The following is a 15,416-nucleotide window of genomic DNA, read 5'->3' as shown; positions in this document are numbered from 1 at the left end:
ACATTCTACAGGGAAACGCAATTACACCGGAAGTGACGATTCGGAGAAGGTGAGTTAGTCGTGTAGCCCTCTAGTATTTATTCTAAATCTAATTTTATTCTAACCTTCCTTGACATCATAATGACATATGAAGTAAACCAACAACAAGTGTTGTATGTATCATCATAAAAGCTAAAACGTACCTATAATATAATAGATAGTACGTAGAGTGGGCGCGGCTACAGGCGACCTCACGTGACCTGCTTTAGAACGTTCTGTCTCCATGAGCCATCGCCATCTTTGGAAGACGACGACGACGAGTGTTTTTCCTTTGTCACTTTGACTCTACCTTAGCGAACCAACGACGCTTCTGAAAACATTAAATAGCATAAATTACGACATTGTAAGTATGTTGCCTTAGGCAGAGACCGGATTGAGTCGACCAGATAGTGTTTGTCGTTTGTTTTCAACACGACTGAAGCTTCGAGTGCGGTGCGCAAACGTCGCCCTCTTTGATCCTGCTCATCGGCCTCTTTTATGAGTAAACGTTGCACCAGGGCCGAGAGTTACCTCACTATCCTTTGTTTTATTGCACATAATGTTAGCGTTATCTTATTAAACTGTCAATGTTGCCAGATGGCACAACATGGCGCGGGGTGATGCCTCGGGCCTTGTTTTATTGGAGATGGGATGGATTTCGATTATACTCGGTGTCTTGTATTTTGGGAGCTTTGCCGTTGTCGTGGGCATTTTTCTGAAGTTTGAAGCTGTCGTGATCCAGCTTTCGCAACGCTTTAGTTAATCCTCTTGTTCTGCGGATTTATTGTGAATGTCTTGTATTCAGGGTGCCGGACTTCAGCTTAATCGACGATATTAACATCGGTACGTCTTTAATTTCAATGTCACGTGGGTTAGATTTGTGTAAAAGATCGAGTCAGTTGTGCTGGCGCAGTGTGGGGGATGGGACGGGCTGTAGCAGCGACATGCTGCACAAACACGCTCCGATCACTTTAAGGATTTCACTGGGTTAAGCCACGTTTAAACTGTGGACTTACTGTTATTGGGTCGTGTTGTATCCAATGGGGACAAACTAGTCTTGTACTGCCACAAAGGCTGAGGAAGCTGAGTTTGTTATGCAATTGAGTTACTATTAGTTCTTGTAACTCTTTAATGTTATTACAAGAACCCTTCTTCGGTGTTTTTTCGGCACGTATCGCATCTACGGTTTTCGTCATTCAAAGTTTGTTTTGTAGATGGTCGTCTATTTATTGCTGTTGCTCTCTGTATTCCTTGGTCTTTTCGTTTTTTCGGGATCCGTCGTCAACTTTTCGTCATGGCGTGACGTCATCACTGCGTGACGTCATCATGGCAACTACAGAATATGGCCATGCATGATTACGCAGTCACTCGCAATGACTTCTCGCCATTGCACAGCGTCTAGTTTAGTATTGTCCACTGTAAACTACAAAATATCCTGTCTTTGTGGGACCAATTACATCTTGTGTTCTGTTTTTTCTTTTCTTTTTTACGATGATGAAGCACAATTAAAGAACAGTTCATATGTTTGAGTTTGGGACATGGAGGGCATGTCCTTCCCCCCCACACTAAATGTCAAACATTTAGAGTGTTCTGAACTTATTTTCTATTTACAAATGTTTTTTTTCTTTTCTTCAAATTACTCGGACACTTTGTTGTTTTTGTTCCAGATGTACCGCTCAAAGCGAGCTCGCTCTCCCTGTGTCTGGCTGGACGAGTACAGCTGGGAAGAGAGAATGGATCGTAAACGAAGAAGACGTGACTCTCACAGCAGTGAAAGAGAGAACCAAACCAGAAGAACTTATCGTCAGCACAGACATTATGAAGGGTGAATGGCTGCTCATTGTTTTTAGAATTATACACCAAACCAGGGACAGTTCATGCCATTTCTTCCACGGTCTCTTAATGGTTTAAAACATGTAATATTTGCCCTGATTTCCGTGCTCTCAGTTTTAAAATTTAAAATGTGTGCGATGTAAATGGAGTTGTTTGTGGCGCTTGCGTTAAGTTCTCTGATCTGCTCTAATTTTAATTCTGTAGAGAGGCAGACTTTTCCTGGGAGTTACCTGACACCAGCAGGGTGCTTGGAGCGATTATTTAGACCTTTTCAGATGATGGAATGTTAACTTTGATGTTTATGCAATGAAACTACCTCCTATAAGAAGCATCTACACATGTATGTCGACATACTACAAGTGTGCGCACAAGTCCTTTTGGACTTTACTGCTTGATTTAAAAACGGATGCACCACAGTTGATTTGCTGTAAGGCTATGAATAGGTTGCTGATTAAAAATGCTACATAAAAAGCTCAAGGGGATTGAGTGTCATGAAGATGCTGGTCTTAGACTTCAGAAGTTCATTTGAGAGCACAGTCACCTTCTGCGCCCCTCGAGATCCCAGACCTGCAGTGGAGAATTGTGGGTTTAATTTGTTTTGTATCCTTCCAGGCACTACTTGGAGACCCGCAGTTCAAACCACTGGCAAGACTCTCGAGTAAGACCAGTGCGGGACCACAACTGGGACATGGCCTGTGAGGAGGACAGTCGAAACGGGACATGTAAAGAGAAAGACCGGGACTGGCACCACTACAGCAAGTCCTCAGGTCGCAGCGGGCGCAGCCGCCGGCACAGGGACAGGCGGCAAAGGCGCAGCCACTCTCGCCACCGCTCCACTTCGGTACGAGCGCTTTCTTTCTTCTCTCTCTTAGTCTTGTCTATGCAACACAAGCTGATTATTTATGGTGTTTAGTCAAAGCCAAGGCATATCTTTGTCCTTCTATATCTCTGTTCCACTCCTCACTAGTAAGCATGATGAGTATGGGGTTATGGGTTCAGAATGCTGGGGATTGACAGTGCTTGTAGTTTTGGAAGAGAAAGTGGACATACAGCTGATCAAGTGCTATAAAACAACTGTATTCAATCACAAAGTGTTTTCTGTGCTTGCCTGAAGAAGTCTCTCATCTGAAAATTTTGTTGCCATGTTTTTCTTCTGTAACACACACGTATGTGGTGGCTGGCCCAATTTCTCTGGCGGGGCTGAATTTGAATTTGCTGCGCCGTCCATTCGCCTGGCGTGTTACTGAACGGGCCGAATCTGTCCACCCCTCCCCCGCCCCCTTGGCCTGGTTGAATGATTGACGGTGTCGTTGTGGTGGCCCGTGCTGGCTGATGATGGGTTATTGGTGTGATGTCCGGTGCAGAGGAGGAGCCATCGCCGCAGGAAAAGATCCAGGAGTTTTGAGGATGATGGCGAGGGTCACCTCATCTATCACATTGGAGACATGCTGAACTCAAGATGTATAGAATATATACCTTTTTTTTACTACTGTTGTTTACTTTGTCTCTTTCTCACTCTCTTGTTGTCTGGTTTATTTCCACAATTTTAATTCTAGGGGTTTTGGGGGTTTTCGATAACTGCTAATTAGGTATTACTTGTTAATTTAGAATATTTAGCATTGGGCATAGCTGATTAGTCAGTGGTTAGTTATGTGTTTTAGTCAGTGTAGGCCTCTTAGCTATATAACAGCAGGCAGCGAACCAGCCAAAGGAAAGTGTCCGTGCTGCCAGTGCCTGTTTTGTAACTTGATCTCTTTATCTTCTGTAGATGAGATATTGTGTACTCTCGGAGAGGGTGCGTTTGGGAAGGTTGTTGAATGCATAGATCACCGAAAGTAAGCAAAGACACTTTAAGAAACAAACTAATTCTCCCACAGTTTGAAGCAGCCGAGTAACAGTTTTGTGTTTTGCAGTAACGGAGCACGAGTGGCTCTGAAGATCATTAAAAACATAGACCGTTATCGTGAGGCGGCTATGTCTGAGGTGGAGGTGCTGTCTCAGTTAAAAGCCCTGGACTCTCAGAACAGATAGTAAGTGACATAACGGCGCTCAGATTGAAACGTTGTCGTGCAGGAGGAGTAACTGTCGTGTGCTCTTCCAGTTCATGTGTGCATATGCTCGACTGGTTTGACGCCCACGGGCACGTCTGCATTACGTTTGAACTGCTGGGCCTCAGCACCTATGATTTCCTCAAAGAGAACAACTTCCAGCCTTTCCCCATTGACCACATCAAACACATGGCGTACCAGATCATTCGAGCAGTTCAATGTGAGTCAAACTGATGATATCTGTTCTATTGAAAGTGGAAGAAAATGTCTAAATCATTGTTTTTCCTTCAGTTTTGCACAAAAACAAACTGACCCACACAGACTTAAAACCTGAAAACATATTGTTCATTAACTCTGACTACGACTTGGAGTACAATTCGAATATGGTAAGCATTCCAGTTTGAATGTATTTGAAAGGACTAATATTTGTCTGACCACTAACTGTTTGGCATAACTTTTTAAGAAACGGGATGAAAGAACCTTGAGAAACCCGGATGTAAAATTAGTGGATTTTGGCAATGCCACTTACGAGCACGAGCACCACACGTCTGTGGTGTCCACGCGTCACTACCGAGCGCCCGAGGTCATTTTAGGTGAGGAGCGGCTCTAAACATGCCACGCCCGCTGTTGCACCTCAGTGTGTTATAAGTCTGTCTGATTTCAGATTTGGGGTGGGACCATTCCTGTGACGTGTGGAGTATTGGCTGCATTCTCATTGAGTATTACATTGGTGCTACTCTGTTTCAGGTAGATCATCTTGCACACATAATCACTTTAAACACACCAGATTGTTTTAACGTTTTCTCTCCTGTTCATAGACTCATGACAGCAAAGAACACCTTGCTATGATGGAGAGGGTCTTGGGCCCCATCCCACACAATCTTCTACAGAAAACAAAGTTTGTGCTGAAATTCACATGTATTTTTAGACCTTGAAGTCATGGCCATGCTGACATTTGTTATCTTTGCAGAAAGCGCAGATATGTCCATCGGTCTAAGTTGGACTGGGACGTGTACAGCTCCTCAGGAAGATATGTCCGAAAACACTGCAAACCCCTGAAGGTGAGGGACTTCTGCCACATTTACTTAGAGAACACGCCTCTAACGACTGGATGTTTATAGTAACTGAGGCTTCAGTATCACTTCAGAACAAAACCTTTCCAAGTCTAAAATAATCTGTTGGTGTGAATGTGTTATTAAATATGGCCCAGGTCTAATCTGTCCTTTCCTCTGTCAGCACTACATGATGTCCCGGGGCGAGGACCACCAGCTGCTCTTTGACCTTATCCAGAAGATGATGGAGTACGACCCAGCCAAGCGCCTCAGCCTGGAGCAGGCCCTGAGACACCCGTTCTTCTCCTGCTACCACAAGAGCAGCAGCAGCAGCAGCAGCAGCCGCTGCAGCAACACCAGCAACAGCAACAAGTCGGACTGAGCCTCTTCAGGGCTAAGAAGTCTCTTCTGAACAGGACTCTGAATACTAGAGCTGTATTTGACTGTATCAGTCCACTGCCCTGCTCCCATCTCTGCCCTTCAGTCCTAGATTATGTGCAAAGATTTCCACAACAGAATATTTATTTGCCGCCGACGGTAGTATTTTTGTCATTTTTACATTTCTTAAAAGATGTTTGCCCATTTGATTTATGGATCATGCAGAATATGGTTAGAAATTATGGCAATATTTAATTGTACATCATGTGTGAAAGGGACAGATAAATGTAAATAAATTGTAATGTTTTTCCTATAACTTTTACAGATGCAACATTTTCATTAATAAAAATCTAAAAAAACACTGGTCAAATGACTCACTTCGTGCTGCTTTCATGTGCTGGGGGAGAGATTAGTGGTAATTACAAGTGTAAAAGTGCTTTTGTAGCAAAATGAAATGTGTTTAACACTCAAATATAGAGTAAATGGACACGAGGACAATATTCTTCAGGGAAATGTAAATTATTAATTTGACATAATTTAATAATGGAGGTATCCAGTTTGCTTGCTAAGGGCAGAAACTTTTAATACGAGGTCAAAGGTTATTTCATCTGGACAAAATGGCATCAAAATGAGATCTCCAGAGTACACGTGGTCCACCAGGGGGCGGTAATGAGCTGCTGACATAAACCTGACATTTCCTTTCACTGGGCTTTCTCTTCTTAAATAAAGAAGGTAACGCGTTTAACGTTTAATTAATGGCAATAGTCGGCATATTGAATGAAAAATACGCTTTAAAGGCTTATTTTTGTAAACGGAATCTACCGTAAACTGATGAGCACAGGCTAACTGCTGCTGAATAATTAAACATGTTTTTTTTTGCTCACGCAGCCAGTTTAGCTCATTAGCACGTCCATAATTGCATGTGCCATCTTAAATGGACGCGAGTGTCACACCCCAAATTGTTGTGGACTTGATCGGAGCCAGAGCTGTCACTCTGCCGCTCACGTGGTGCGCGGGGCGGGCGCACCTCAAAGCCAGGCGCAACTTTTAGAGGAGGCATTATTGTACCCACTGGTCTTCAGCCTGTTGCATCCTTGTGGGACCCGCTGAGCAAACAACAGTTTTGTCCTGCCCCAGAGCCTCATCCATGTGCGCACTGCCGTGACACTCAAAGCCCGTGTGAACTGAAGCAGGGGCTGCTCTTGTCAACAAGTGCGCTGCTCATCTTCGGAGTCGGCTGGAGGAATAATCTCAACCATAGTTTTTAATCTGGACACAAGTTATGGATACTTCCAAGGAGTCGATGGAGGCGCGTAAAGCCGCGTGTCAGTGCGCCCCGCAGTCCGCGGCTCAGCGCTGGCTGCCCAGTTTCCCCGTGGCTCTGTGTTTGTTGATGTCCCTGAGCTCCATCACCGTGTGTCTCCTCATGAGCTTCAGGACGCAGCAGCTGGAGAGCCGCCTGAGCGCGGAGCTGCACAAGGCGTCCGTGTTTCACCCTCTGCACACGGCTTTTCTCAGAGAGGATGGGACCCTTATACCTGAACTGGGAACTTCAATAGGACAACTTGTACAAGAGGTACATGCAATACACATATAAACACATGCAATACACAGATAAACACATGCAATACACATATAAACACATGCAATACACATATAGACACGTGCAATACACATATAAACACGTGCAATACACATATAAACACGTGCAATACACAGATAAACACATGCAATACACATATAGACACGTGGACAAGAACAAACATCAACACTCCATGTTAAAGATCACTGAGTGTGAACAGAATTACAATTTGAACAGATGAAATAATCCAAACTCTCTGTGACACAAATCAGATGTCATTCATTCAGTCTGTTTTTCTTGATGACATGAGTGTGATAAGTTTTGTGTCATGTTTTAATTGCAGAAAGTGGAGTCAATGATGCCTAAATTGCGACCCGTGAGGGATGTTGTCCAGGAGTGCTCCTGTCCTCCAGGTAAGTGTCTCTCACAGCAGACTCCAAGAACAGCTCCTGACCATATTTCACTGTCTAATCTTTAATACTCTTAAAAGAGCTAAGAACGTACCAGGACTAAATCAGAACTAATACAGAACTAAAGCAGGGGTCAAGACTTTAAATGTGTCTGAATCAGCACTCTGGTACTGGAACGTGAGTTTGAGAACCATTGAAGTTTAAAGACAGTTGAATGTATGTGTGGGGGGCTATAGTACCAGTACATCTCTGCAGAGACCACGCTGCGACAGCAAGGCTCAGCACTCAGCAGCTCAGTGGGTTTGGGACGTCCCGTCTGAGCCTGCAGCCTTGAGCCGGTGGGGGACTTTAGATAGAGCGGCCCTGTGCCAACAACTGCCACATTTGTGCTGGTGTTCATTACAGCTCGTGATGGGCCTGCGCTGGAGAACAGTGTGTTATCCACGCTGAGGGCCACAAGACATTTGCATTTGGTGACAGACAGGAACAGTCAAACGATTATAAACACATAACCTGCAAAGATGATAACGTTGACTTAATATGAACTGTAAAACGTACTCCGCTGTGCAGAATTGTCCCCAGTATTGGTCATATTTCATAGATAAAGAAATGCATAGATTCAGTGAATAGATAAGACGGTATAGTGTACATTATATGATTAGTTTTCTAATCATCTGCTCTGCTTCCTGCTAATTAGAGAGAGAGAAGAAGTGCAATGTACATTATCAATGTAATAACTGCAATTACTCACAGTGCTGTTCACTAAGCCACTTTGCACCAATGACGGACATAATTAGTTGATACTGTCTCTTCACTCCACATTAGGAAGTATTATGCCTTTCATCTAAGTCCTTTTAGACAGAGTGCTGGCAACAGATTGTGTTTTCATTGAAACTGGTATTCACTACATTCCAATATCAAAATTGCATCTCAAGTGTTCCCTTGTCTCTGTTTTGCCTGTGAGCGGGGAACATATCCATCTCCGAGCACAGATTATGTGCAGTTGCTGACTTCTGACGATCCTTATCTGTACATTTCCTTCCCTGCTCCTCTCCGTGTCTCCCGAGTGTGAATAGAAACAATGAGAACAGGTGAAAGCGTTCACCAGTGGAATTTCTGGCTTGTTTTCAACACGTTCTGTTTTTCGCAGCTCCGAGTTTGCCCTGCCAAGGCTGTTTAACCCTGTCTGCTGCTCCGTCGCTTCTCTGCCGGTTGTTTGTTTAGCTCAGAGAGTGACCGCTGTTAAACACACGCTGCCCTTTCTATTTCAGCCACAAGCAACTCAAGAGACCTTACACTTTTAAAAGGAATACATTATACAACAGATGAGTTTCAATGGTGATTAGAGTCTGGCCACAATCCTTCAATTTCCCCATTATCTTGTGTGAGGTTTGTGTTTAAAGTTGGTAGTACTGGAAGATAGATGTGTTAACAACAAGGTTTTCAGTATGGAAATAGTTACTTGATTCAATTGCACCAGTTTTTAATCATTGTGTCGTAATAAACCAGTCCTAAACCCGGACACGTTCACGATCCCTAATGTGAAACCGATGGCGAATCTAAAGAGAAATTGATGCGCACGAACTTTCAACAAAAACATTATCGGCGATACTATAATCGATTGGTTCAGTTTGATCAGTCCTAAGATGTGCCGGGTTTGTTTGGGTTCTGATGTATGTGCATTGTTCAATCTGTTTATTGTGGCTTTGATGCTACAGATGCTTGCGTGCGTGCTTTTTTCCCCACCCCCTTGTTAGATTGCCCAACACCGACTTGTTAACATTTCAAAAGACAGGCCTCTCCTGCCATACACCGTCTCTCTTTGCATCACCAGGAAAAAGCATAAAAGTGAATAAATAAATGCTACTTTTGTTTTGGTTCAGACAACTTCCGATTTTGGCTCGATACTGGATACCGATTTTGATATTTTTGTATTTTTTTTATATCCTGGTGGTATAAATTTTAAAAAAGACTACATTTTTTGGAGAGAAGGATGTCATTTTAAACACAAAATGATAGTTCTGTCTTTGTGTTATTTTATCTTTTGTACTAGTTCTAAAAAGCTCAAGCTCATCCCAAAACTGTTCAAGAATGGTCAAATTTTGTCCTGTTCATGTGATGGCATTTTTGTATCAATACTTGTTCAAATAAGCATCTAGATCTACTTTCTGATTTTTTCATACTTTTGACTGCCCCACTTCTGATAAAAAGAACCCCTCATTCAGAAATGCACAGTCAATTTCCCCCAAAACCTGTCAAGTCAAGTCGATCATTTCACTCTTTGCCCTTCAACTCTCCCCTCGGTTGGCATCGCGAGTGTGTTAAATGCCCTTGCTGGTCTGAGGGTCTGTCCGGGCACACGGGGCGATGGTCTATGAACGTTTTAAGTGTCGCTGCAGCCTTTGAGGGGGCCCGGCGCTGGCTCCTCTCTCAACACGACACTGTAAGGAGAGTCGCCTTTCGCACCAGAGCTACACGAGAAACTGGACCTTGGCACCCGCAGGATCACAGGCCGAGGTATGTGTGTGTGTGTGTGTGTGTGTGTGTGTGTGCGTGCGAGAGAGACACCGCCACACACAGCACCATCTCCACTATTAAAGCTATGCCCTCGCTGTCGGGGGGCTCACCTTTCAGCACAGGCATGAGGCCACGGGCACCAACAGGGGGCAGTATACACGCAGCAGTGTGTGACCACAAACTTTGACCTGTAAAGCAAATCAAACTGAACTTGTGGAAGCTGTTGGGATCATACCTCAGGGAACGTTCAGAAGCTTTTTTACAATAATGAACAGTTTATTATTGCCTTCTACTCATTCTTCTTCAAAAATATCCCTGACCTCATTTAAACTTGAGGGTGTGAGGACATCTCTCTTGTTCCCTCCTCCAAAACCTACTCTGTGACACTTTTATTGTCGGTGATGACCAGGCGGCCGTCGTATATGGTCCTGGTCAAACGGTGTGGCCTCTGCTTACAAGCTTCAGGTGTTTGCCATTAACACAGGGCCGTTTGCATCGACACACACACACCGGCAGACCAAACGCACACAGCTCTGTTTGCGCGTGGACACAACGGGTTTACGGTCCCACGCCTGATTCGAAACATGTGGAATGTCCCGCGTGGGAGAGGCATCGTTATCGCTACGTCCAACACGTTTAGAGCGGGTTTGAAGCTCAGGTGGGGCACACACTGTCTTGTGCCCGCTCAACAGGGCAACAGTGCCAAAGGAAACACTCGTCACGTGATATTAAAACTCATCAACCTCCTAATAATAATACTTTAGTCAGTCAAATTCGTCTCTATAATCACTCACCAACACCTTTCAAATTGTCCAATCTTTGCTGTCTATGAATGCTTGACATTTCAAACTCAATTATTTCCTTGCTTGAACTTAAGAATGTTTATTTGCTGTTACACTGACCAAGTCTCCCTCTGCCAAGTCCCCCATTGTCTAAATCCTCCCTCATAGTCTCAACCTGGGCCACACATTGGCATAATAAAATCACACTTTGTTGCTCTTTGTATTGTCATATACATACAAAAGTAGCTATATTGTTCAAATTAAATATAAAATATAGGCAATTTATAATTCATCCAAATTGTTTTAGGTTTTCCGCCATAGTCTGAATGGAATTTATGGGGAACTCAGTGATGGCAATCAGTCCCGAATATTGGCATTTTTAACATGTCTGAATATTTACGAGGGACTTCCTTGAGTCGTGTGGGGCGTCCTGGTCTTTGATGTGGGTGACACCAGGTCAGAGTGTCACCCCTGGCTGTGGTCGGATCCATTTCCATCAGATAAGAGCCTATTAACAGGAGGCGCGGGTCTCCATACCTGCGTTTGTGTATGTTGGTCTGATTAAGAGGGCATGCTCACAGTGGGACCCTCTGATTCAACACATGAGAAAAGCCAGTCTCTGTCCCCCACGAGGATCTGAGCAGCTTCTTTACTGCAGCCTTTTGGGAAAGTTACTTGCAAATTTTGAATCATGAGTTGCTTTTTTGGGCTTGTTCCCGGAGCGTCAATTTCACATAATAACTTTTTTTAGGAATGTTTCACGATAAAAGATCCAGTAATGGTTGAAATACAGGCAATGTATCAATGTTTTAAAGCAATTATCAATCTAAAATATGCTATTAAGATATACACATATTACACATACACTCTACACACTCGTTCAGCAGCGACGCACAGTGCTTAATTAGTTGCTTATTTAATTTTTCTTTTGTGTGGCTGAGGTCGCTTGTTTCTCTCTGAAAATCTGGCAACCCTGGTTCTGAGTCAGCTTCCGGCTTTACCTGGTGCACTGCGAGGAGACGGGGCCCGCCAGATTTAGAGACGCACAATAGGTCCAGTAACTCCCCCACGGGGCAGCATTAGTTTTTAAAGCTTTAGCAGTAAATCAGACAGGAAGCTCGCTACTATACACTCGCTGAAGCTGCCTATAACTTATTAATGACCATTTGAAAACAATAAAAGCAAGACATTTGCATTCATACGTCTTGTTCAAAATTACTTCCACTTGTGCTGGAATCTGCGAAACAAAGATGGAGAACCCTATTTTATTATGTATGGAGGGGATTATAGAAGTCCAGAAAGTACCACCTCTGAGAATATTGTTGGGACTGGAAATTATTTTCTTAATTCCACACAGTTCACGCTACAGTTCGTCTTGATGTAGTGGAAAGAAATGTGTTGTAAAAATACTGAAATACTGTGGCAATCGCAAACATGCTGCTCCGAGTAATACATTTTGATAATAAGCAAAAAGCTCGATACTCTAAACCAGGGGTGTCCAAACTTTTTTCACAGAGGGCCGCATTTTGAAACTTACATTGAGCAGGGGGCCACAAACAACCCAACTTTGTCAAATTTGTTGAAGGACAAAGTGAATCAATGAAAATTTAGCATTTGACATAGTTTCAATGCGCCGCCACACCTTTTAATAAGACTCGGAACATGAATATTAGGTTGGTATAACATCAAAATGCAAACATCAAGATTTTTTTCCCAATTTAACAGTAAAAAGTACTGTTTGGACCAACTTAGCAGGAAGCTGGAGGGCCAACAAAAATTGGTCTGAGGGCCGCATTTGGCCCCCGGGCCGTAGTTTGGACATGCCTGCTCTAAACTGACCACAATGATAACACAACATAGATAACAATTTTAAAAACAAAATACCGTATTTTCCGGACTATAAGTCACACCTTTTTTCCTGGTCTTGGCCGGGGTGCGACTTATTCTTATTTTTATACTTATATATTTATTCTTTAATATACTCCGGAGCGACTTATATGTGATATTATTTGTTATTTTCACACTTGCAACTGCATTTCATACTCCAGTGCAACTTATATATGTTTTTTTCTTCTCTATTATGCATTTTTTGGGCTGTGCGACTTATACTCAGGTGCGACTTATAGTCTGGAAAATACGGTACTGTATTTCGTATTTGAAATATTGCCATGCGGTTGTATAGTTCCGATATTGGTCACCACCATTTTAAAACTATTACAGAAAGATCCAACTTTATCCCATCATGCAATTCCTTCAGTATCAATACCTGCTCGTCTGAGTATCTGGTTCCGATTCTAGCTTTAGTCTTGATTATTATCCGGGTCTCAGTTGTCATTCCATCTGTTTGAGTCAAAGTTTAACTCCCTCATGAAGAGTCTTTGAGCAGAAAAGATCCAGGCGGTTTATTACATTATGCTTGAGGACGGAGGGCATTTCAAACCAGGGAAGAGTTATTTTAAAGTAAATATTTTGCATCCCGCTGCTGTGGGAGTGAGATGTCACGAGCTCAGATTCCCAATAACTGACAGAGCGTTTGTCCGTCTCCATCAAACAGAGATGTAGAAGAGTAAATCAGCTCATAGTTTCTCTCCCTCTGCTTTGACATGACATATATATTTACTTTACAAGCCTCAGAACAACAAAAAGGACATGTTGAACCATCATTCGTTCTGGTGTTTTTCAAAGAGCCATTATTTCACTTTTAATATTGGACCAAAGCGCTTCATAAGTCTGTTTAGCCTGTTTGTATTTACTGAGAAGTCATTGTGAATCATCATGTGCACTGCAGTCCCACTGACTAAATCCCTTGTCCTCAAGTTACTTTTATAATGTTTTTTGTGCAGGACATGAGGCTTTTAATAATTTATGCTTTTTGGGAAATGTTTTGGGGTCAGATGTGGAGTTTTTATTGCTAAAAGAAGGGGATTTGTTACTTCGCTATGTTTGTCTTGGAGACATTTGAGTTCCAGGACGCAGCAGGTTGTAGCACAAGAATTCAAAAGGTATTTTTCTGGAAGCTGAAACATTCGGTCTGTATTGCTAAACTCAGATGATTCCCAGTTATAATTACTCACAAATGTTTTAGCTCAACAGTACTATTGCTCACATTTAAAACATACTAAAGCGCTGCGCAGTAAACACTTTTGAACCGGCAGTCGCTGGACAATAAAAAACAAACACCACGACAACTGCAGCTGTTATTTCTATGGCTTTGGGCATTTCAATAGAGAACTGAGAACAAATCTTTTACCTTTTTCGGTATTCAGTGATTTACATATTCATTTGACTCTGTTTTATTTGTCTGATGTCGTCCAGATACAGCCGTCTCTATTTGTCCAGCCATAAACCTAATTATACTCAAGGAAAATGAATAACAAACATACTTACTTACTACAGTCAATACATTTCCTCCCAAATGTAAGCTGTAACTGTATCTTCTTTCTCTTTCTGTTCTCGTCTCTGATCTTATTTGTCGAATCTGTGTTTGTAGCAGCCGGTCCAATACGCAACATCGCACTAAACAGCCTTCAAGTCTTTTGATAAGCAGCACATGAAGGCCACATATGTAGTTGTCTAAACGATGTCACAACTATTATTCTGGTAATCGATAAACGTGATTCTTCAGGTCATAATGCAATCGTAAGAACCCAAAAATAATAATCGCGACAATTTTAGAAGCAAAATTAAGTATCTTTCATTCAATCTATGGTTAAAAATAAATGTAAATGTAAATAACTTTTTTCATCTGGCTGTGTTTGTGTTTTTGTCACATTTAACTATATTTTTTGTCTTCCAGAAAGTTAAATTTAGTAAAGCTGGTCACAAACTTGAGTAACAGTCACATGTCAGACCTCGGGAATGAAAGCAAACTAAAGATTTAACAAGTGTTTTAGTCACAGTCTCAATAATAAAGAATAATCGTCAAATTGCGATGTTTTTTTCCTCACAATAATCGTAACACTCAACTTTGGATGTGATTGTCTATTAACATTATTCCATTTTAGCCGTCAAATCATTCCAAGCAAGAAACGGCTCCGAGCTGCTCAGTTCATGCAGTGACTTTATCTCCATGTGGTCACGTTTAAGCACTAGAATAAGCCTCTTTAAGCTGTGCGAATGTTTCCCAAGCAGAGGCAGGTATTGAGCAATATCCGACTGCGCTGCGCCTGTTTATATTTATTTGACATCATTGTCCTCTGCTACAAGAGCAGCGGAAGTGCAGTTTTACGAGGCCGGGCTTTTTCTCATGGCCCGCTCGCTGTAACAAAGAAGAGATGCAAATGAAAAACAAACACACCCCCAAAGAAAACATGGCGCCTGCTCATGTGTTTTGTATTAGCACAGGTACAGCTACAATACAGCAGCGGCGCTCCCACATGTGATGCGACTTAACCCAAGGATTCGTGGTTCCTTTTCCATTGGCCAGCACACGAATCACATCACACTTTCATTATTGAACGTTTGCATGGATACAGTTGCAAATCAAATCAAATCAAATCAATTTATTTTTGTAAGGCCCAAAATCACAACAACAGTTGCCTCTGAGGGCCACAGGGAGAAATGAATCAACAATGTCTGTGGTGGCGATGGAGTCAGACAATGTCTGTGGTGGCGATGAAGTCAGACAATGTCTGTGGTGGCGAGGGACGATGTCCCAGGGTCCTCTGTCCTTAGACTCTCCTTCTCGGCCAGGAAAAACTACAAAAAACCTCCTTGGGAAAAAAGCGTAGAAACCTGGAGGAGTTCCAGTGACTCTTCAGGCAGAAGAGGGACCGTCTGAGTCGAGCTGGACCCAC

At 42.7% G+C, this 15,416-nt stretch overlaps 2 protein-coding genes across 2 annotated transcripts in view; both read left to right on the top strand.

Annotated features, from left to right (window-relative positions):
- Positions 1 to 276: 276 nt before the first annotated feature.
- On the top strand, positions 277 to 5,333 carry clk4b (CDC-like kinase 4b). The gene is made up of 13 exons (XM_072439117.1): positions 277 to 382; positions 1,686 to 1,843; positions 2,464 to 2,692; positions 3,216 to 3,312; positions 3,620 to 3,686; positions 3,765 to 3,881; positions 3,953 to 4,119; positions 4,191 to 4,285; positions 4,363 to 4,492; positions 4,564 to 4,646; positions 4,718 to 4,797; positions 4,870 to 4,960; positions 5,136 to 5,333. Exons 2-13 carry the CDS (start codon positions 1,686 to 1,688, stop codon positions 5,331 to 5,333), a joined length of 1,512 nt encoding a protein of 503 aa, XP_072295218.1. The 5' UTR covers positions 277 to 382.
- Positions 5,334 to 6,393: 1,060 nt separating this feature from the next.
- Positions 6,394 to 15,416, top strand: part of col23a1b (collagen type XXIII alpha 1 chain b) — a 148,166-nt gene continuing 139,143 nt past the window's right edge. Inside the window, exons 1-2 of the mRNA XM_072439105.1 lie at positions 6,394 to 6,905; positions 7,255 to 7,324. Coding sequence (XP_072295206.1) covers positions 6,612 to 6,905; positions 7,255 to 7,324 — 364 coding nt within the window. The 5' untranslated portion in view covers positions 6,394 to 6,611. The remainder of the gene's footprint in view (positions 6,906 to 7,254; positions 7,325 to 15,416) is intronic.

Source organism: Eucyclogobius newberryi, unplaced genomic scaffold, assembly GCF_026437365.1.
Source record: "Eucyclogobius newberryi isolate DKJ021-1_F unplaced genomic scaffold, fEucNew1.0.hap1 SCAF_11, whole genome shotgun sequence".
Taxonomy (NCBI): domain Eukaryota; kingdom Metazoa; phylum Chordata; class Actinopteri; order Gobiiformes; family Gobiidae; genus Eucyclogobius; species Eucyclogobius newberryi.
Note: the sequence above shows the minus strand (reverse complement) of the source record. Positions and strands in the feature narration are given on the sequence as shown.

Bases quoted from the DNA above. Each gene is read 5' to 3' on its own strand.
- clk4b (XM_072439117.1), top strand. From the start codon at position 1,686: ATGTACCGCTCAAAGCGAGCTCGCTCTCCCTGTGTCTGGCTGGACGAG. The intron at 4,120-4,190 runs GTGAGTCAAACT...TTTTTCCTTCAG, and splicing joins GATCATTCGAGCAGTTCAAT to TTTTGCACAAAAACAAACTG. The intron at 4,286-4,362 runs GTAAGCATTCCA...TAACTTTTTAAG, and splicing joins TGGAGTACAATTCGAATATG to AAACGGGATGAAAGAACCTT.